At 48.4% G+C, this 21350-nt stretch overlaps 1 protein-coding gene across 1 annotated transcript in view; it reads right to left on the bottom strand.

Annotated features, from left to right (window-relative positions):
* Positions 1-96: 96 nt before the first annotated feature.
* Positions 97-21350, bottom strand: part of LOC127921706 (intermembrane lipid transfer protein VPS13C-like) — a gene marked incomplete at its 3' end in the record, with an annotated part of 25248 nt that continues 3994 nt past the window's right edge. Inside the window, exons 3-7 of the mRNA XM_052505339.1 lie at positions 20919-21080; positions 18248-18369; positions 11354-11651; positions 7882-8271; positions 97-147 (exon numbers count right to left, since the gene is read on the bottom strand). Coding sequence (XP_052361299.1) covers positions 97-147; positions 7882-8271; positions 11354-11651; positions 18248-18309 — 801 coding nt within the window. The remainder of the gene's footprint in view (positions 148-7881; positions 8272-11353; positions 11652-18247; positions 18370-20918; positions 21081-21350) is intronic.

Below are 21350 nucleotides of genomic sequence, written 5' to 3'. Positions count from 1 at the left end.
AGAGAGAACTGAAAGACACACCCCCTTCAGAGAGAACTGAAAGACACGCCCCCTTTAGAGAGAGAACTGAAAGACACGCCGCCTCAGAGAGAGAACTGAAAAAGACACGCCATCAGACCAGGAACTGGTGGACACACAGAGCTGCAGCTGTAGAAAGACAACACGCAGCGTTACTGAGAGAAGTTCAGAGAGACTGAAAGACACACCCCTTCAGAGAGAGAACTGAAAGACACACCCCTTCAGAGAGAGAACTGAAAGACACACCCCTTCAGAGAGAGAACTGAAAGACACACCCCCTTCAGAGAGAGGACTGAAAGACACACCCCCTTCAGAGAGAGAACTGAAAGACACGCCCTTCAGAGAGAACTGAAAGACACGCCCTCAGAGAGAGAACTGAAAGACACGCCCCTTCAGAGAGAGAACTGAAAGACACGCCCCCTCAGAGAGAGAACTGAAAGACACGCCCCCCTCAGAGAGAACCGAAAGACACCCCCCTTCAGAGAGAACTGAAAGACACCCCCCTCAGAGAGAGAACTGAAAGACACGCCCCTTCAGAGAGAGAACTGAAAGACACGCCCTCAGAGAGAGAACTGAAAGACACACCCCCCTTCAGAGAGAGAACTGAAAGACACGCCTTCAGGGGAGAGAACTGAAAGACACGCCCTTCAGAGAGAGAACTGAAAGACACGCCCCCTTCAGAGAGAGAAACTGAAAGACACACCCCCTTCAGAAAGAGAACTGAAAGACACGCCCCTTCAGAGAGAGGACTGAAAGACACACCCCCTTCAGAGAGAGAACTGAAAGACACGCCCCTTCAGAGAGAGAACTGAAAGACACACCCCCTCAGAGAGAGAACTGAAAGACACGCCTCAGAGAGAGAACTGAAAGACACACCCCTTCAGAGAGAGAACTGAAAGACACACCCCCTTCAGAGAGAGAACTGAAAGACACGCCCCTTCAGAGAGAGAACTGAAAGACACGCTTTCAGAGAGAGAACTGAAATACACGCCCTTCAGAGAGAGAACTGAAAGACACGCCCCCTTTAGAGAGAGAACTGAAAGACACACCCCCTTCAGAGAGAACTGAAAGACACGCCCTTAGAGAGAGAACTGAAAGACACGCCGCCTCAGAGAGAGAACTGAAAGACACGCCCCTCAGAGAGAACTGAAAAGACACACCCCTTCAGAGAGAGAACTGAAAGACACACCCCTCAGAGAGAGAACTGAAAGACACGCCCCCTTCAGAGAGAGAACTGAAAAGACACGCCTCCCCAGAGAGAGAACTGAAAGACACGCTCCCTCAGAGAGAGAACTGAAAGACACGCTCCTTCAGAGAGAGAACTGAAAGACACACCCCCTTCAGAGAGAGAACTGAAAGACACGCCCCCTCAAGAGAGAGAAACTGAAATACACGCCCCTTCAGAGAGAGAACTGAAAGACACGCCCCCTTTAGAGAGAGAACTGAAAGACACGCCCTCAGAGAGAGAACTGAAAGACACGCCTCCCTCAGAGAGAGAACTGAAAGACACACCCCCTTCAGAGAGAACTGAAAGACACGCCCCTTAGAGAGAGAACTGAAAGACACACCCCCTCAGAGAGAGAACTGAAAGACACGCCCTTCAGAGAGAGAACTGAAAGACACACCCCCTTCAGAGAGAGAACTGAAAGACACACCCCTCAGAGAGAGAACTGAAAGACACGCCCCTTCAGAGAGAGAACTGAAAGACACGCCTCCTCAGAGAGAACTGAAAGACACGCCTCCCTCAGAGAGAGAACTGAAAGACACGCTCCTTCAGAGAGAGAACTGAAAGACACACCCCCTTCAGAGAGAGAACTGAAAGACACGCCCCCTCAAGAGAGAGAACTGAAAGACACGCCCTTCAGAGAGAGAACTGAAAGACACACCCTTCAGAGAGACAACTGAAGACACGCCCTCAGAGAGAGAACTGAAAGACACGCCTCAGAGAGAGAACTGAAAGACACGCCCTCAGAGAGAGAAACCGAAAGACACCCCCCTTCAGAGAGAGAACTGAAAGACACACTCCCTCAGAGAGAGAACTGAAAGACACGCCCCCTTCAGAGAGAGAACTGAAAGACACGCCCCCTCAGAGAGAGAACTGAAAGACACGCCCCTTCAGAGAGAGAACTGAAAGACACGCCCCTCAGAGAGAGAACTGAAAGACACGCCCCTCAGAGAGAGAACCGAAAGACACCCCCTTCAGAGAGAGAACTGAAAGACACACCCCTCAGAGAGAGAACTGAAAGACACGCCCCCCTTCAGAGAGAGAACTGAAAGACACGCCCCTCAGAGAGAGAGAACTGAAAGACACACCCCTTCAGAGAGAGAACTGAAAGACACGCCCCCTTCAGAGAGAGACTGAAAGACACGCCCCCTTCAGGGAGAGAACTGAAAGACACGCCCCCTTCAGAGAGAGAACTGAAAGACACGCCCCCTTCAGAGAGAGAACTGAAAGACACACCCCTTCAGAAAGAGAACTGAAAGACACGCCCCTTCAGAGAGAGGACTGAAAGACACACCCCCCTTCAGAGAGAGAACTGAAAGACACGCCCCTTCAGAGAGAGAACTGAAAGACACGCCCCTTCAGAGAGAACTGAAAGACACGCCGCCTTCAGAGAGAGAGAACTGAAATACACGCCCCTTCAGAGAGAGAACTGAAAGACACGCCCCCTTCAGAGAGAGAACTGAAAGACACGCTCCCTCAGAGAGAGAACTGAAAGACACACCCCTTCAGAGAGAACTGAAACACGCCCCTTTAGAGAGAACTGAAAGACACGCCTCAGAGAGAGAACTGAAAGACACACCCCTTCAGAGAGAGAACTGAAAGACACACCCCCTCAGAGAGAGAACTGAAAGACACGCCCCCTTCAGAGAGAGAACTGAAAGACACGCCTCCCTCAGAGAGAGAACTGAAAGACACGCTCCTTCAGAGAGAGAACTGAAAGACACACCCCCTTCAGAGAGAACTGAAAGACACGCCCCCTCTAGAGAGAACTGAAAGACACGCCTCCTCAAGAGAGAGAACTGAAAGACACGCCCCTTCAGAGAGAGAACTGAAAGACACACCCCTTCAGAGAGAGAACTGAAAGACACGCCCCCTCAGAGAGAGAACTGAAAGACACACCCCCTTCAGAGAGACAACTGAAGACACGCCCCCCAGAGAGAGAACTGAAAGACACGCCCCTTCAGAGAGAGAACTGAAAGACACGCCTCAGAGAGAGAACTGAAAGACACGCCCTCAGAGAGAACTGAAAGACACACTCCCTCAGAGAGAGAACTGAGACACGCCCCTTCAGAGAGAGAACTGAAAGACACACCCCCCTTCAGAGAGAGAACTGAAAGACACACCCCCTCAGAGAGAGAACTGAAAGACACACCCCTTCAGAGAGAGAACTGAAAGACACACCCTCAGAGAGAGAACTGAAAGACACGCCCCCCTTCAGAGAGAGAACTGAAAGACACGCCCCTCAGAGAGAGAACTGAAAGACACACCCCTTCAGAGAGAGAACTGAAAGACACACCCCTCAGAGAGAGGGACTGAAAGACACGCCCCTTCAGGGAGAGAACTGAAAGACACGCCCCTTCAGAGAGAGAACTGAAAGACACGCCCCCTTCAGAGAGAGAACTGAAAGACACACCCCTTCAGAAAGAGAACTGAAAGACACGCCCTTCAGAGAGAGGACTGAAAGACACACCCTTCAGAGAGAGAAACTGAAAGACACGCCCTTCAGAGAGAGAACTGAAAGACACGCCCCCTTCAGAGAGAGAACTGAAAGACACGCCGCCTTCAGAGAGAGAACTGAAATACACGCCCCCTTCAGAGAGAACTGAAAGACACGCCCCTTCAGAGAGAGAACTGAAAGACACGCTCCCTCAGAGAGAGAACTGAAAGACACACCCCTTCAGAGAGAACTGAAACACGCCCCTTTAGAGAGAGAACTGAAAGACACGCCCCCTCAGAGAGAGAACTGAAAGACACACCCCTTCAGAGAGAGAACTGAAAGACACACCCCCCTCAGAGAGAGAACTGAAAGACACGCCCCCTTCAGAGAGAACTGAAAGACACGCCTCCTCAGAGAGAGAACTGAAAGACACGCCTCCTTCAGAGAGAGAACTGAAAGACATACCCCCTTCAGAGAGAGAACTGAAAGACACGCCCCTCTAGAGAGAGAACTGAAAGACACGCCTCCTCAAGAGAGAGAACTGAAAGACACGCCCCTTCAGAGAGAGAACTGAAAGACACACCCCTTCAGAGAGAGAACTGAAAGACACGCCTCAGAGAGAGAACTGAAAGACACACCCCCTTCAGAGAGACAACTGAAAGACACGCCCCTCAGAGAGAGAGAACTGAAAGACACGCCCCCTTCAGAGAGAGAACTGAAAGACACGCCTCAGAGAGAGAACTGAAAGACACGCCCCTCAGAGAGAGAGAACTGAAAGACACACTCCCTCAGAGAGAGAACTGAAAGACACGCCCCTTCAGAGAGAGAACTGAAAGACACACCCCTTCAGAGAGAGAACTGAAAGACACACCCCTCAGAGAGAGAACTGAAAGACACACCCCTTCAGAGAGAACTGAAAGACACACCCCCTCAGAGAGAGAACTGAAAGACACGCCCCTTCAGAGAGAGAACTGAAAGACACGCCCCTCAGAGAGAGAACTGAAAGACACACCCTTCAGAGAGAAACTGAAAGACACACCCCCTCAGAGAGAGAACTGAAAGACACGCCCTCAGAGAGAGAACTGAAAGACACACCCCTTCAGAGAGAGAACTGAAAGACACACCCCTTCAGAGAGAACTGAAAGACACACCCTTCAGAGAGAGAACTGAAAGACACTCCTCAGAGAGAGAACTGAAAGACACTCCCCTTCAGAGAGAGAACTGAAAAGACACGCTACTCCCCACAGAGGGAGAACTGAAAGACACCCCCCTCAGAGAGAGAACTGAAAGACACCCCCTCAGAGAGAGAACTGAAAGACTCCCCCTCAGAGAGAGAACTGAAAGAGAGACACATGTGAGCTCTTACATTTTTCAACAATTATATTGTATTTTTTACAAAAGGACAGATTTGTAGTTAAATGACCTTGGATGTTTCGTCAGGGACACATGCAGGATGCCACCTTCCACAGCACGGCCTTCGCTACAGATCAAAACTCCAAACCTACAACCTCATTTTGACCAAAATTAACCCGGAGAGATGACTGCTGCCAAGGTTTTATTTTCCCAAGCTATACGGAAGGAGCTCCAGCAAACAAACAGCAGAGACCAGAGGACACCGTCCAACCCGACCAGAGGACACCGTCCAACCCGGGACCAGAGACACCGTCCAACCCGACCAGAGGACACCGTCCAACCCGGGACCAGAGGACACCGTCCAACCCGACCAGAGGACACCGTCCAACCCGACCTGAGGACACCGTCCAACCCGACCTGAGGACACCGGGCCCAACCCGGGACCTGAGGACACCGTCCCAACCCGGGACCTGAGGACACCGTCCAACCCGACCTGAGGACACCGTCCAACCCGACCTGAGGACACCGTCCAACCCGGACCTGAGGACACCGTCCCAACCCGGACCAGAGGACACCGTCCAACCCGACCAGAGGACACCGTCCAACCCGGGACCAGAGGACACCGTCCAACCCGGACCAGAGGACACCGTCCAACCCGACCAGAGGACACCGTCCAACCCGACCAGAGGACACCGTCCAACCCGACCTGAGGACACCGTCCAACCCGACCAGAGGACACCGTCCAACCCGGACCTGAGGACACCGTCCAACCCGGACCTGAGGACACCGTCCAACCCGGACCTGAGGACACCGTCCAACCCGGACCAGAGGACACCGTCCAACCGGGACCAGAGGACACCGTCCAACCCGACCAGAGGACACCGTCCCAACCCGACCTGAGGACACCGTCCAACCCGGACCAGAGGACACCGTCCAACCGGACCTGAGGACACCGTCCAACCCGACCAGAGGACACCGTCCAACCCGGACCAGAGGACACCGTCCAACCCGGACCTGAGGACACCGTCCAACCCGGACCTGAGGACACCGTCCAACCCGGACCAGAGGACACCGTCCAACCCGGACCAGAGGACACCGTCCAACCCGGACCAGAGGACACCGTCCAACCCGACCTGAGGACACCGTCCAACCCGACCTGAGCTGCCAGGCTTGAAGAGGACAGACAAGATACACATTTAATTAGCACTAAGGTGTGAAGTTAAAGGCCTTTGGGCCCAACGAATGTCAGGCATCTTTGAAGCCCCCAAACCGCTGTTCAGAGACCATCCACTGGCATTTTCTACAAGAAATCTGCCTCCACAAATAAATTGGGTCTGACACCTTCTCCCACTGCTTGGAGTCCACCTGGCGATCTGTTCACCGGCTGCCCTGGCCTCTCTCCCCCTGTCTGGTACAGGTACCTCCACCACACTCCCCCTGTCTGGTACAGGTACCTCCACCACACTCCCCCTGTCTGGTACAGGTACCTCCACCACACTCCCCCTGTCTGGTACAGGTACCTCCACCACACTCCCCCTGTCTGGTACAGGTACCTCCACCACACTCCCCTGTCTGGTAAAGGTACCTCCACCACACTCCCCTGTCTGGTACAGGTACCTCCACCACACTCCCCCTGTCTGGTAAAGGTACCTCCACCACACTCCCCTGTCTGGTACAGGTACCTCCACCACACTCCCCTGTCTGGTACAGGTACCTCCACCACACTCCCCCTGTCTGGTACAGGTACCTCCACCACACTCCCCTGTCTGGTACAGGTACCTCCACCACACTCCCCCTGTCTGGTACAGGTACCTCCACCACACTCCCCCTGTCTGGTACAGGTACCTCCACCACACTCCCCTGTCTGGTACAGGTACCTCCACCACACTCCCCTGTCTGGTACAGGTACCTCCAACACACTCCCCCTGTCTGGTACAGGTACCTCCACCACACTCCCCCTGTCTGGTACAGGTACCTCCACCACACTCCCCCTGTCTGGTACAGGTACCTCCACCACACTCACGACACACTGGTTGATGCTTATTTATAAAACCCTCTTAGGTCTCTATCCGAGAGATCTACTGCAGCCCTCATCCTCCACATACAACAACCTGTCTGCCAGTCACATTCTGTTAAAGGTCCCCTAAGCGCACACATCCCTGGGTCGCTCGTCTTTTCAGTTCGCTGCAGCTTGCGACTGGAACGAGCTGCAACAAAACACTCAAACTGGACAGTTTTATCTCCATCTCTTCATTCAAAGACTTAAATGTGGTTCTGTAGCTCAGTTGGTAGAGCATGGCGCTTGTAACGCCAGGGTAGTGGGTTTGATTCCCGGACCACCCATACGTAGAATGTATGCACACATGACTGTAAGTCGCTTTGGATAAAAGCGTCTGCGAAATGGCATATATTATTATATATTATTAAATCATAGACCCTCTTACTGAAAAGGTGTGTCTGCTTTGTGTGATGTATTGTTGTTTCTACCTTCTAGACCTTTCTGCTGTTGACTGGGCACAATAATGTTTGTGCCATGTTTTGTTCTGCTACCATGTTGTTGTCATGTTGTGTTGCTACCATGTTGTTGTCATGTTGTGTTGCTACCATGTTGTTGTCATGTTGTGTTGCTACCATGTTGTTGTCATGTTGTGTTGCTACCATGTTGTTGTCATGTTGTGTTGCTACCATGTTGTTGTCGTGTTGTGTTGCTACCATGTTGTTGTCATGTTGTGTTGCTACCATGTTGCTGTCATGTTGTGTTACATAAAGGTTACATAAAGGTTACATAAAGGTTACATAAAGGTTACATAAAGGTTAAATAAAATAAAACAGTCCGAGGCTTTCCTACCTTGTTCTTGCTGAAGATGTTCTTTTTCTTGAAGGAGAAGAGGACGACGTCCCTGAAGTCCGACGCGTGTTTGACGGAGACGTCCTCCGCGCGGTACTGCAGAACCCTGGACGTCTTATTGACGATCCAGTACGGGCTGAACACGGCCAGCGTCAGACGTCCATGCAGCCGCGCCACGTGCACGCTCAGGTCCACGCTCAGCTCCTGGGCCGAGTCGCAGGTGAAGCACACGGGGAAGAACTCCTGCATGTCCTGGGCGATACGGATACGTCCGGACCAGTTCCGACCCTGGTATTTAACCAGGACCATCTCCATGATCTCACCTCCTATACGGGCGTTCAGGACGTCTGCCGTGCTGCCCTCCTGGAGCTCATGGAACTCTGCTGAGCCCTGGAGAGATGGATTAATGGATAGACACAGTTTGGAAAGGAACTCTGCTGAGCCTTGGAGAGATGGATTAATGGATAGACACAGTTTGGAATGGAACTCTGCTGAGCCCTGGAGAGATGGATTAATGGATAGACACAGTTTGGAATGGAACTCTGCTGAGCCTTGGAGAGATGGATTAATGGATAGACACAGTTTGGAATGGAACTCTGCTGAGCCTTGGAGAGATGGATTAATGGATAGACACAGTTTGGAATGGAACTCTGCTGAGCCCTGGAGAGATGGATTAATGGATAGACACAGTTTGGAATGGAACTCTGCTGAGCCTTGGAGAGATGGATTAATGGATAGACACAGTTTGGAATGGAACTCTGCTGAGCCTTGGAGAGATGGATTAATGGATAGACACAGTTTGGAATGGAACTCTGCTGAGCCCTGGAGAGATGGATTAATGGATAGACACAGTTTGGAAAGGAACTCTGCTGAGCCCTGGAGAGATGGATTAATGGATAGACACAGTTTGGAATGGAACTCTGCTGAGCCTTGGAGAGATGGATTAATGGATAGACACAGTTTGGAATGGAACTCTGCTGAGCCCTGGAGAGATGGATTAATGGATAGACACAGTTTGGAATGGAACTCTGCTGAGCCCTGGAGAGATGGAGTAATGGATAGACACAGTTTGGAATGGAACTCTGCTGAGCCCTGGAGAGATGGATTAATGGATAGACACAGTTTGGAATGGAACTCTGCTGAGCCTTGGAGAGATGGATTAATGGATAGACACAGTTTGGAATGGAACTCTGCTGAGCCTTGGAGAGATGGATTAATGGATAGACACAGTTTGGAATGGAACTCTGCTGAGCCCTGGAGAGATGGATTAATGGATAGACACAGTTTGGAAAGGAACTCTGCTGAGCCTTGGAGAGATGGATTAATGGATAGACACAGTTTGGAATGGAACTCTGCTGAGCCTTGGAGAGATGGATTAATGGATAGACACAGTTTGGAATGGAACTCTGCTGAGCCCTGGAGAGATGGATTAATGGATAGACACAGTTTGGAATGGAACTCTGCTGAGCCTTGGAGAGATGGATTAATGGATAGACACAGTTTGGAATGGAACTCTGCTGAGCCTTGGAGAGATGGATTAATGGATAGACACAGTTTGGAATGGAACTCTGCTGAGCCTTGGAGAGATGGATTAATGGATAGACACAGTTTGGAATGGAACTCTGCTGAGCCCTGGAGAGATGGATTAATGGATAGACACAGTTTGGAATGGAACTCTGCTGAGCCTTGGAGAGATGGATTAATGGATAGACACAGTTTGGAATGGAACTCTGCTGAGCCTTGGAGAGATGGATTAATGGATAGACACAGTTTGGAATGGAACTCTGCTGAGCCCTGGAGAGATGGATTAATGGATAGACACAGTTTGGAAAGGAACTCTGCTGAGCCCTGGAGAGATGGATTAATGGATAGACACAGTTTGGAATGGAACTCTGCTGAGCCTTGGAGAGATGGATTAATGGATAGACACAGTTTGGAATGGAACTCTGCTGAGCCTTGGAGAGATGGATTAATGGATAGACACAGTTTGGAATGGAACTCTGCTGAGCCTTGGAGAGATGGATTAATGGATAGACACAGTTTGGAATGGAACTCTGCTGAGCCCTGGAGAGATGGAGTAATGGATAGACACAGTTTGGAATGGAACTCTGCTGAGCCCTGGAGAGATGGAGTAATGGATAGACACAGTTTTTTTTTGTAATGAAAATGTATCCGTTAGCAAAGTATCTTTGCGTTGTAGAGGCTTAACAACAGGAAATAATGAAATCAGAGTCTAGTGGCTGGTTGTTATTTTGTGCTTGTATATTTTAGTCTACACACTTATTCCCCTAGGGTTAGATCCTAGCCTAGTGACTACACACTTCTTCCCCTAGGTTAGATCCTAGCCTAGTGACTACACACTTCTTCCCCTATAGGGTTAGATCCTAGCCTAGTGACTACACACTTCTTCCCCTATAGGGTTAGATCCTAGCCTAGTGACTACACACTTCTTCCCCCTATAGGGTTAGATCCTAGCCTAGTGACTACACACTTCTTCCCTAGGGTTAGATCCTAGCCTAGTGACTACACACTTCTTCCCCTAGGGTTAGATCCTAGCCTAGTGACTACACACTTCTTCCCCTAGGGTTAGATCCTAGCCTAGTGACTACACACTTCTTCCCCTAGGTTAGATCCTAGCCTAGTGACTACACACTTCTTCCCCTAGGGTTAGATCTTAGCCTAGTGACTACACACTTCTTCCCCCTAGGGTTAGATCCTAGCCTAGTGACTACACACTTCTTCCCCTAGGTTAGATCCTAGCCTGGTGACTACACACTTCTTCCCCTAGGTTAGATCCTAGCCTAGTGACTACACACTTCTTCCCCTAGGGTTAGATCCTAGCCTAGTGACTACACACTTCTTCCCCTAGGGTTAGATCTAGCCTAGTGACTACACACTTCTTCCCTAGGGTTAGATCCTAGCCTAGTGACTACACACTTCTTCCCCTAGGGTTAGATCCTAGCCTAGTGACTACACACTTCTTCCCCTATGGTTAGATCCTAGCCTAGTGACTACACACTTCTTCCCCTATGGTTAGATCCTAGCCTAGTGACTACACACTTCTTCCCCTAGGGTTAGATCCTAGCCTAGTGACTACACACTTCTTCCCCTAGGGTTAGATCCTAGCCTAGTGACTACACACTTCTTCCCCTAGGGTTAGATCCTAGCCTAGTGACTACACACTTCTTCCCCTAGGGTTAGATCCTAGCCTAGTGACTACACACTTCTTCCCCTAGGGTTAGATCCTAGCCTAGTGACTGTCTTCATGTTATCTCAGTGGTACTACCTCCAGTAGACAGCTGTAAGGCAGGGTACAGGTCTAGAGTTAGATCCTAGCCTAGTGACTGTCTTCATGTTTAGGTTATCTCAGTGGTACTACCTCCAGTAGACAGCTGTAAGGCAGGGTACAGGTCTAGAGTTAGATCCTAGCCTAGTGACTGTCTTCATGTTTAGGTTATCTCAGTGGTACTACCTCCAGTAGATATCTGATGCTGTAAGGCAGAAGGTTCCGGAGGGTCACAGCTGGGTGGAGGTGGATGACGTAGGCAGGGTCCCAGTCGTCCTCACGCTGGGAGGAAATGAAGGACAGGTGATCTGGTGTGGCCAAGGTGGTCACCTGGAGGGGCAGGAAGCTGCTGTCTGCCGACGGACACTGGAGAAGGGACCGCACCTCAGAGCTCAGGTGGACCTGCTCCTTCCAGGCGATACAGGTAGACGACGGGCCGTACTGGCCCTCCAGGCGCCCGGCTGGCTGGAGGAAGAGCTGACACCTATAGAGGGAGAAGAGACGAGGAGGCCACATGTAACCACATATAACGAGGAGACCACATTTAACCACATATAACTAACAATCTAGTTAAACATAACCCTAGCTGACATCTGCGTCAGACAGAAGAGAGGAGTGAAACAAGGTAAGGATAGGGGAGTCTGTACAAAAGTCTTAGAACATTTGTTTAAAGTTCTAGAACATTTGTTTAAAGTTCTGGAACATTTAGAACATTTGTTTAAAGTTCTAGAACATTTGTTTAAAGTTCTAGAACATTTGTTTAAAGTTCTAGAACATTTGTTTAAAGTTCTAGAATATTTGTTTAAAGTTCTAGAATATTTGTTTAACCCTGTAAGTCTAAGCGGTTGGGAATCGCTAAGCTGACATATGGAATTGTTTTAAGATGGTTCAAACTATGGATTTAGAATTGTAGGACCCTTTTTAGATATCTCGCATAACGCTGTGTACTACTCCTTCCCAGAACAGCGCAAACTGGCTCTAACCAGAATAGAAAGAGGAGCGGGAGGCCCCGGTGCACAACCGAGAAAGAGGTCAAGTACATTAGAGTGTCACGTTTCAGAAACAGACGCATCACAAGTCCTCAACTGGCAACTTCATTAAATAGTGCCCGTAAAACACCAGTCTCAACGTCAACAGCGAAGAGGCGACTCCTCTGTCCAGTGTCAGTGTCCTTTGCCCAATTTAATCTTTCCTTTTATTGGCCAGTCTGAGATTTGGCTTTTTCGCTGCATGCCGGAGTCGCCTTCACTGTTGACGTTGAAACTGCTGTTCTGTGAAGGGAGTAGTACACAGCGTTGTACGAGATCTTCAGTTTCTTGGCAATTCTCTCATGGAATAGCGTTCATTTCTCAGAAGAAGAATAGACTGACGAGTTTCAGAAGAAAGGTCTTTGTTTCTGGCCATTTTGAGCCTGTAATCAAACCCCAAATGCTGACTCTCCAGATAATTTCAACTAATTTGTAGCACAAACGGTTCTGACGCTACAAACAAAGAGGTTGTCACGTCAACGGTCCCGACTTCAGACGAGTCCCCCCCGACACTTGTAAGTCATAGAGCAACACGAAGAACACCGTTGTGGTCGTGAGAGTCTATCCTTTCCATAACATATGGTTATAGTTTGTGTGTCAAACCGTTGGATGCTAAATAAGTTGGTGATTTTCGGGATTTCTAATGGTCTCACTCTCTACCTCTGCCACATTTCAACGCAGATGCGGAAACGCGACACTAGTGAATGCAGTGGATTGATACTGAAACGCGACACTAGTGAATGCAGTGGATTGATACTGAAACTCGACACTAGTGAATGCAGTGGATTGATACTGAAACGCGACACTAGTGAATGCAGTGGATTGATACTGAAACTCGACACTAGTGAATGCAGTGGATTAATACTGAAACGCGACACTAGTGAATGCAGTGGATTGATACTGAAACGCGGCACTAGCGAATGCAGTGGATTGATACTGAAACTCGACACTAGTGAATGCAGTGGATTGATACTGAAACGCGACACTAGTGAATGCAGTGGATTGATACTGAAACTGACACTAGTGAATGCAGTGGATTGATACTGAAACGCGACACTAGTGAATGCAGTGGATTGATACTGAAACGCGACACTAGTGAATGCAGTGGATTGATACTGAAACTCGACACTAGTGAATGCAGTGGATTGATACTGAAACGCGACACCAGTGAATGCAGTGGATTGATACTGAAACGCGACACTAGCGAATGCAGTGGATTGATACTGAAACGCGACACTAGTGAATGCAGTGGATTGATACTGAAACGCGACACTAGTGAATGCAGTGGATTGATACTGAAATGCGACACTAGTGAATGCAGTGGATTGATACTGAAATGCGACACTAGTGAATGCAGTGGATTGATACTGAAACTCGACACTAGTGAATGCAGTGGATTGATACTGAAATGCGACACTAGTGAATGCAGTGGATTGATACTGAAACTCGACACTAGTGAATGCAGTGATTGTTACTGAAACTCGACACTAGGGAATGCAGTGATTGATACTGAAACGCGACACTAGTGAATGCAGTGGATTGATACTGAAATGCGACACTAGTGAATGCAGTGGATTGATACTGAAACGCGACACTAGTGAATGCAGTGGATTGATACTGAAACGCGACACTAGTGAATGCAGTGGATTGATACTGAAACGCGACACTAGCGAATGCAGTGGATTGATACTGAAACGCGGCACTAGCGAATGCAGTGGATTGATACTGAAACGCGACACTAGCGAATGCAGTGGATTGATACTGAAACGCGACACTAGTGAATGCAGTGGATTGATACTGAAACGCGACACTAGTGAATGCAGTGGATTGATACTGAAACGCGACACTAGTGAATGCAGTGGATTGATACTGAAACGCGACACTAGTGAATGCCGTGGATTGATACTGAAACGCGACACTAGTGAATGCAGTGCATTGATACTGAAAAGCGACACTCGTGAATGCAGTGGATTGATACTGAAGCGCGACACTAGCGAATGCAGTGGATTGATACTGAAACGCGACACTAGTGAATGCAGTGGATTGATACTGAAACGCGACACTAGTGAATGCAGTGGATTGATACTGAAACGTGACACTAGTGAATGCAGTGGATTAATACTGAAACGTGACACTAGTGAATGCAGTGGATTGATACTGAAACGTGACACTAGCGAATGCAGTGGATTGATACTGAAACGCGACACTAGCGAATGCAGTGGATTGATACTGAAACGCGACACTAGTGAATGCAGTGGATTGATACTGAAACGCGACACTAGTGAATGCAGTGGATTGATACTGAAACGCGACACTAGTGAATGCAGTGGATTGATACTGAAACGCGACACTAGTGAATGCAGTGGATTGATACTGAAACGCGACACTAGTGAATGCAGTGGATTGATACTGAAACGCGACACTAGTGAATGCAGTGGATTGATACTGAAACGCGACACTAGCGAATGCAGTGGATTGATACTGAAACGCGACACCAGCGAATGCAGTGGATTGATACTGAAACGCGACACTAGTGAATGCAGTGGATTGATACTGAAATGCGACACTAGAGAATGCAGTGGATTGATACTGAAACGCGACACTAGCGAATGCAGTGGATTGATACTGAAACGCGACACTAGTGAATGCAGTGGATTGATACTGAAACGCGACACTAGCGAATGCAGTGGATTGATACTGAAACGCGACACTAGCGAATGCAGTGGATTGATACTGAAACGCGACACTAGCGAATGCAGTGGATTGATACTGAAACGCGACACTAGCGAATGCAGTGCATTGATACTGAAACGCGACACTAGTGAATGCAGTGGATTGATACTGAAACGTGACGCTAGCGAATGCAGTGGATTGATACTGAAACGCGACACTAGTGAATGCAGTGGATTGATACTGAAACGCCGACACTAGTGAATGCAGTGGATTGATACTGAAACGCGACACTAGTGAATGCAGTGGATTGATACTGAAACGCGACACTAGTGAATGCAGTGGATTGATACTGAAACGCGACACTAGTGAATGCAGTGGATTGATACTGAAACGCGACACTAGTGAATGCAGTGGATTGATACTGAAACGCGACACTAGTGAATGCAGTGGATTGATACTGAAACGCGACACTAGTGAATGCAGTGGATTGATACTGAAACGCGACACTAGGGAATGCAGTGGATTGATACTGAAACGCGACACTAGTGAATGCAGTGGATTGATACTGAAACGCGACACTAGTGAATGCAGTGGATTGATACTGAAACGCGACACTAGTGAATGCAGTGGATTGATACTGAAACGCGACACTAGTGAATGCAGTGGATTGATACTGAAACGCGACACTAGTGAATGCAGTGGATTGATACTGAAACGCGACACTAGTGAATGCAGTGGATTGATACTGAAACGCGACACTAGTGAATGCAGTGGATTGATACTGAAACGCGACACTAGTGAATGCAGTGGATTGATACTGAAACGCGACACTAGTGAATGCAGTGGATTGATACTGAAACGTGGCACTAGCGAATGCAGTGGATTGATACTGAAACGCGACACTAGTGAATGCAGTGGATTGATACTGAAACGTGGCACTAGCGAATGCAGTGGATTGATACTGAAACGCGACACTAGTGAATGCAGTGGATTGATACTGAAACGCGACACTAGTGAATGCAGTGCATTGATACGCATCCACGCAATAAAAAATCTCTAAGTTAAACTGTCGGATTTTGAAGGGGAATCTTTGTTATGCAACTTATATTGACGCACCGGTGGGTCTAGGGGTTAATACTTGCTGAAAGCACTAGAATACTTGTTTGAAAGCACTAGAACACTTGTTTGAAAGCACTAGAACACTTGTTGAAAGCACTAGAACACTTGTTGAAAGCACTAGAACACTTGTTGAAAGCACTAGAACATTTTGAAGGGGAATCTTTTGTTATGCAACTTATATTGACGCACCGGTGGGTCTAGGGGTTAATACTTGTTGAAAGCACTAGAATACTTGTTTGAAAGCACTAGAACACTTGTTGAAAGCACTAGAACACTTGTTGAAAGCACTAGAATACTTGTTTGAAAGCACTAGAACACTTGTTGAAAGCACTAGAACACTTGTTGAAAGCACTAGAACACTTGTTGAAAGCACTAGAACACTTGTTGAAAGCACTAGAACACTTGTTGAAAGCACTAGAACACTTGTTGAAGGCACTAGAACACTTGTTGAAAGCACTAGAACACTTGCTGAAAGCACTAGAATACTTGTTTGAAAGCACTAGAATACTTGTTTGAAAGCACTAGAATACTTGTTTGAAAGCACTAGAATACTTGTTGAAAGCACTAAAATACTTGTTGAAAGCACTAGAATACTTGTTTGAAAGCACTAGAATACTTGTTTGAAAGCACTAGAATACTTGTTGAAAGCACTAAAATACTTGTTGAAAGCACTAGAATACTTGTTTGAAAGCACTAGAATACTTGTTGAAAGCACTAAAATACTTGTTGAAAGCACTAGAATATTTATGGTGCCACTCTCGAACGTGGTCCTTCGAGCCGGATAACAGATGCTGAGATTGAGTCAAGGGGACACCTGATCTCCCAAGCTACCCAGCTCATCACACATCAACCTCTTAATTTCCTGTTTATGATTAGCATCTCATAAATAGTATCCTTTGTCTGTACGCTGCGATCACTGGCCTTTCAGAAGCTACGTTGAAATAGAGCTGTCCATTCATACGATAAGTAACCAATATAATTATGTAGAATTGTCCTTCGAGTACATTTTGCGTCGTGCGGCTCACACGTGCAAACACTCCGGTAAAAGTGTATCTCGCCTCCTACGATGAAAGGTAGCAAATATAATTACGGCAATTCACGGAGAAGTTACGAGAACACTCGTTGGAGGACACAAGTACGAGTGCCTGGTGTCATAAACGTGTGCTGTCTGAGGAGGACAGCAACAACTACACAGTTCCTCCTACTGTTCAGGAGAAGTGGTGTTACCAGGTGAAACTGAATCAAAATGAATTACCCTTATTTTAACTGATAGGTTGACTGAGAACACATTTACAGAAACAGGAAGTGTGTTAAATGTTGTGTAACGTGCACCAAAATGGCCCCTGGTAAGTAAGTACACGCTGTGTTACACCCTGTATAAAAGGTACCTTCTAAAGACCCTCTCTAAGGTCTCTGTGTAAGGTACCTCTCTAAAGACCCTCTCTAAGGTCTCTGTGTAAGGTCCCTCTCTAAGGTCCTCTCTAAAGGGGCGGCAGGGTAGCCTAGTGGTTAGAGCGCTAGACTAGTAACCGGAAGGTTGCAAGTTCAAACCCCCGAGCCGACAAGGTACAAATCTGTCGTTCTGCCCCTGAACAGGCAGTTAAACCACTGTCCTTAGGCAGTCATTGGTCTAAGGTCCCTCTCTAAGGTCCCTCTCTAAAGACCCTAAGGTCCCTCTCTAAGGTCTCTGTGTAAGGTCTCTGTGTAAGGTCTCTGTGTAAGGTCTCTGTGTAAGGTCCCTCTCTAAAGACCTGTACGAGCCCAGGGCTACCGACAAGGTTATTCCCTCTACTGACAACATGGTTATTACCTGTCCTACCAACAGGGTTATTACCTGTAGCAGTCCAGGGCTACCAACATGGTTATTACCTGTAGGAGTCCAGGGCTACCAACAGGGTTATTACCTGTCCTACCAACATGGTTATTACCTGGACGAGTCCAGGGCTACCAACAGGGTTATTACCTGTCCGACCAACATGGTTATTACCTGTAGGAGTCCAGGGCTACCAACAGGGTTATTACCTGGACGAGTCCAGGGCTACCGACATGGTTATTACCTGTCCTACCAACAGGGTTAATACCTGTAGGAGTCCAGGGCTACCGACATGGATATTACACCTGTCCTACCAACATGGTTATTACCTGTAGGAGTCCAGGGCTACCGACATGGTTATTACCTGTCCTACCAACATGGTTATTACCTGTAGGAGTCTAGGGCTACCGACATGGTTATTACCTGTCCTACCAACATGGTTATTACCTGTAGGAGTCCAGGGCTACATCAGACTCTTTCTCGGGCTCTGCCAGTCCTATGTTAACCATCCCTCTGGATTTGGGACAATACTTCAGGATGGTAAACGGCACTGAGAAATGGTTCTGGATCTGAAACACAAAACCAGGTTGAAAAACAGTCAGTTAAGGACGACATCATCCTTCTTTTGACTCAATAGAAACAAAAACACTGATTTTACTGTAATTGAAAAGTGCGGAATAAATCAAATGTATTTTAATATCAGCTGCGTTCATGTTGCAAGTCCACAAGACTTGTTACTCTCTACTGAAAGCTGTTGAGTGTCTATAGCCTACAGGAGGACAGCTCCATAGAGAGTTATAGAGGACAGCTCCATAGAGAGTGATAGAGGACAGCTCCATAGAGAGTGATAGAGGACAGCTCCATAGAGAGTGATAGAGGACAGCTCCATAGAGAGAGTGATGGAGGACAGCTCCATAGAGAGAGAGTGATGGAGGACAGTTCCATAGAGAGTGATAGAGGACTGCTCCATAGAGAGTGATAGAGGAAAGCTCCATAGAGAGTGATGGAGGACAGCTCCATAGAGAGAGTGATGGAGGACAGCTCCATAGAGAGTGATCGAGGACAGCTCCATAGAGAGTGAGTGACGGAGGACAGCTCCATAGAGAGTGAGTGACGGAGGACAGCTCCATAGAGAGTGAGTGACGGAGGACAGCTCCATAGAGAGTGAGTGACGGAGGACAGCTCCATAGAGAGTGAGTGACGGAGGACAGCTCCATAGAGAGAGATGGAGGACAGCTCCATAGAGAGAGATGGAGGACAGCTCCATAGAGAGTGAGTGACGGAGGACAGCTCCATAGAGAGATGGAGGACAGCTCCATAGAGAGAGTGATGGTGGACAGCTCCATAGAGAGAGAGAAAGTGAGTGATGGAGGACAATTCCATAGAGAGTGAGTGAGTGATGGGGACAGCTCCATAGAGAGTAATGGGGACAGCTCCATAGAGAGTAATGGGGACAGCTCCATAGAGAGTAATGGGGGACAGCTCCATAGAGAGTAATGGGGACAGCTCCATAGAGAGTGATGGAGGGAAGCTCCATAGAGAGTAATGGAGGACAGCTCCATAGAGAGTAATGGAGGACAGCTCCATAGAGAGTAATGGAGGGAAGCTCCATAGAGAGTATGGAGGACAGCTCCATAGAGAGTAATGGGGGACAGCTCCATAGAGAGTAATGGAGGACAGCTCCATAGAGAGTAATGGAGGATAGCTCCATAGAGAGTGAGTGACGGAGGACAGCTCCATAGAGAGTGAGTGACGGGGGACAGGTCCATAGAGAGAGATGGAGGACAGCTCCATAGAGAGAGTGATGGTGGACAGCTCCATAGAGAGTGAGTGATAAAGGACAGCTCCATAGAGAGTAATGGAGGATAGCTCCATAGAGAGTGAGTGATTGAGGACAGCTCCATAGAGAGTGAGTGACGGAGGACAGCTCCATAGAGAGTGAGTGACGGGGAACAGCTCCATAGAGAGAGATGGAGGACAGCTCCATAGAGAGAGAGTGATAAAGGACAGCTCCATAGAGAGTGATAGAGGACAGCTCCATAGAGAGTGATAGAGGACTGCTCCATAGAGAGTGATAGAGGACTGCTCCATAGAGAGTGATAGAGGACAGCTCCATAGAGAGTGATAGAGGACAGCTCCATAGAGAGTGATGGAGGACAGCTCCATAGAGAGAGATGAAGGACAGCTCCATAGAGAGTGATAGAGGACAGTTCCATAGAGAGTGATAGAGGACAGCTCCACAGAGAGTGATAGAGGACAGCTCCATAGAGAGTGAGTGAGTGATGGAGGACAATTCCATAGAGAGTAATGGGGGACAGCTCTATACAGAGTAATGGGGGACAGCTCCATAGAGAGTAATGGAGGACAGCTCCATAGAGAGTAATGGAGGATAGCTCCATAGAGAGTAATGGGGGATAGCTCCATAGAGAGTAATGGAGGACAGCTCCATAGAGAGTGATAGAGGACAGCTCCACAGAGTGATAGAGGACAGCTCCATAGAGAGAGAGAGTGATAGAGGACAGCTCCATAGAGAGTGATAGAGGACAGCTCCATAGAGAGTGATAGAGGACAGCTCCATAGAGAGTGATAGAGGACAGCTCCATAGAGAGAGAGTGATAGAGGACAGCTCCATAGAGAGAGTGATAGAGGACAGCTCCATAGAGAGAGTGATAGAGGACAGCTCCATAGAGAGAGAGTGATAGAGGACAGCTCCATAGAGAGAGTGATAGAGGACAGCTCCATAGAGAGAGTGATAGAGGACAGCTCCATAGAGAGAGAGTGATAGAGGACAGCTCCATAGAGAGTGATAGAGGACAGCTCCATAGAGAGTGATAGAGGACAGCTCCATAGAGAGTGATAGAGGACAGCTCCATAGAGAGAGAGTGATAGAGTACAGCTCCATAGAGAGTGATGGAGGACAGCTCCATAGAGAGTGATAGAGTACAGCTCCATAGAGAGAGTGATGGAGGACAGCTCCATAGAGAGTGATAGAGGACAGCTCCATAGAGAGTGATAGAGGACAGCTCCATAGAGAGTGATAGAGGACAGCTCCATAGAGAGTGATGGAGGACAGCTCCATAGAGAGTGATGGAGGACAGCTCCACACTGATTTCCTGACCTGTAGCGGAGAACGGACGGTGATGACCTTGTTTCCTTCCGAGGCGTCAGTCTGTACCAAGACAGACACGTTCTCCCTGCAGCAGGGGATCTCTCACGTTATACAGCCTCCTGCCCGGCTGATCCACCGTCATGTTGGAGATCTCACTGTAACCTGTCGGAGCTGTGGAGGAGACAGACCAGAGGACATTGTTCCAGCTAGAGAGTTGGACTAGTAACCAGCAGGTAGTCTAGTGGTTAGAGAGTTGGACTAGTAACCAGCAGGTAGACCTGTCGGAGCTGTGGAGGAGACAGACCAGTGGACATTGTTCCAGCTAGAGAGTTGGGCTAGTAACCAGCAGGTAGACTAGTGGTAAGAGAGTTGACCAGTAACCAGCAGGTAGACTAGTGGTTAGAGCGTTGGACTAGTAACCAGCAGGTAGACTAGTGGTTA

Source organism: Oncorhynchus keta, unplaced genomic scaffold, assembly GCF_023373465.1.
Source record: "Oncorhynchus keta strain PuntledgeMale-10-30-2019 unplaced genomic scaffold, Oket_V2 Un_contig_2320_pilon_pilon, whole genome shotgun sequence".
NCBI classification, from domain to species: Eukaryota; Metazoa; Chordata; class Actinopteri; order Salmoniformes; family Salmonidae; genus Oncorhynchus; species Oncorhynchus keta.
This window is presented reverse-complemented; position numbering and strand designations above follow the sequence as displayed.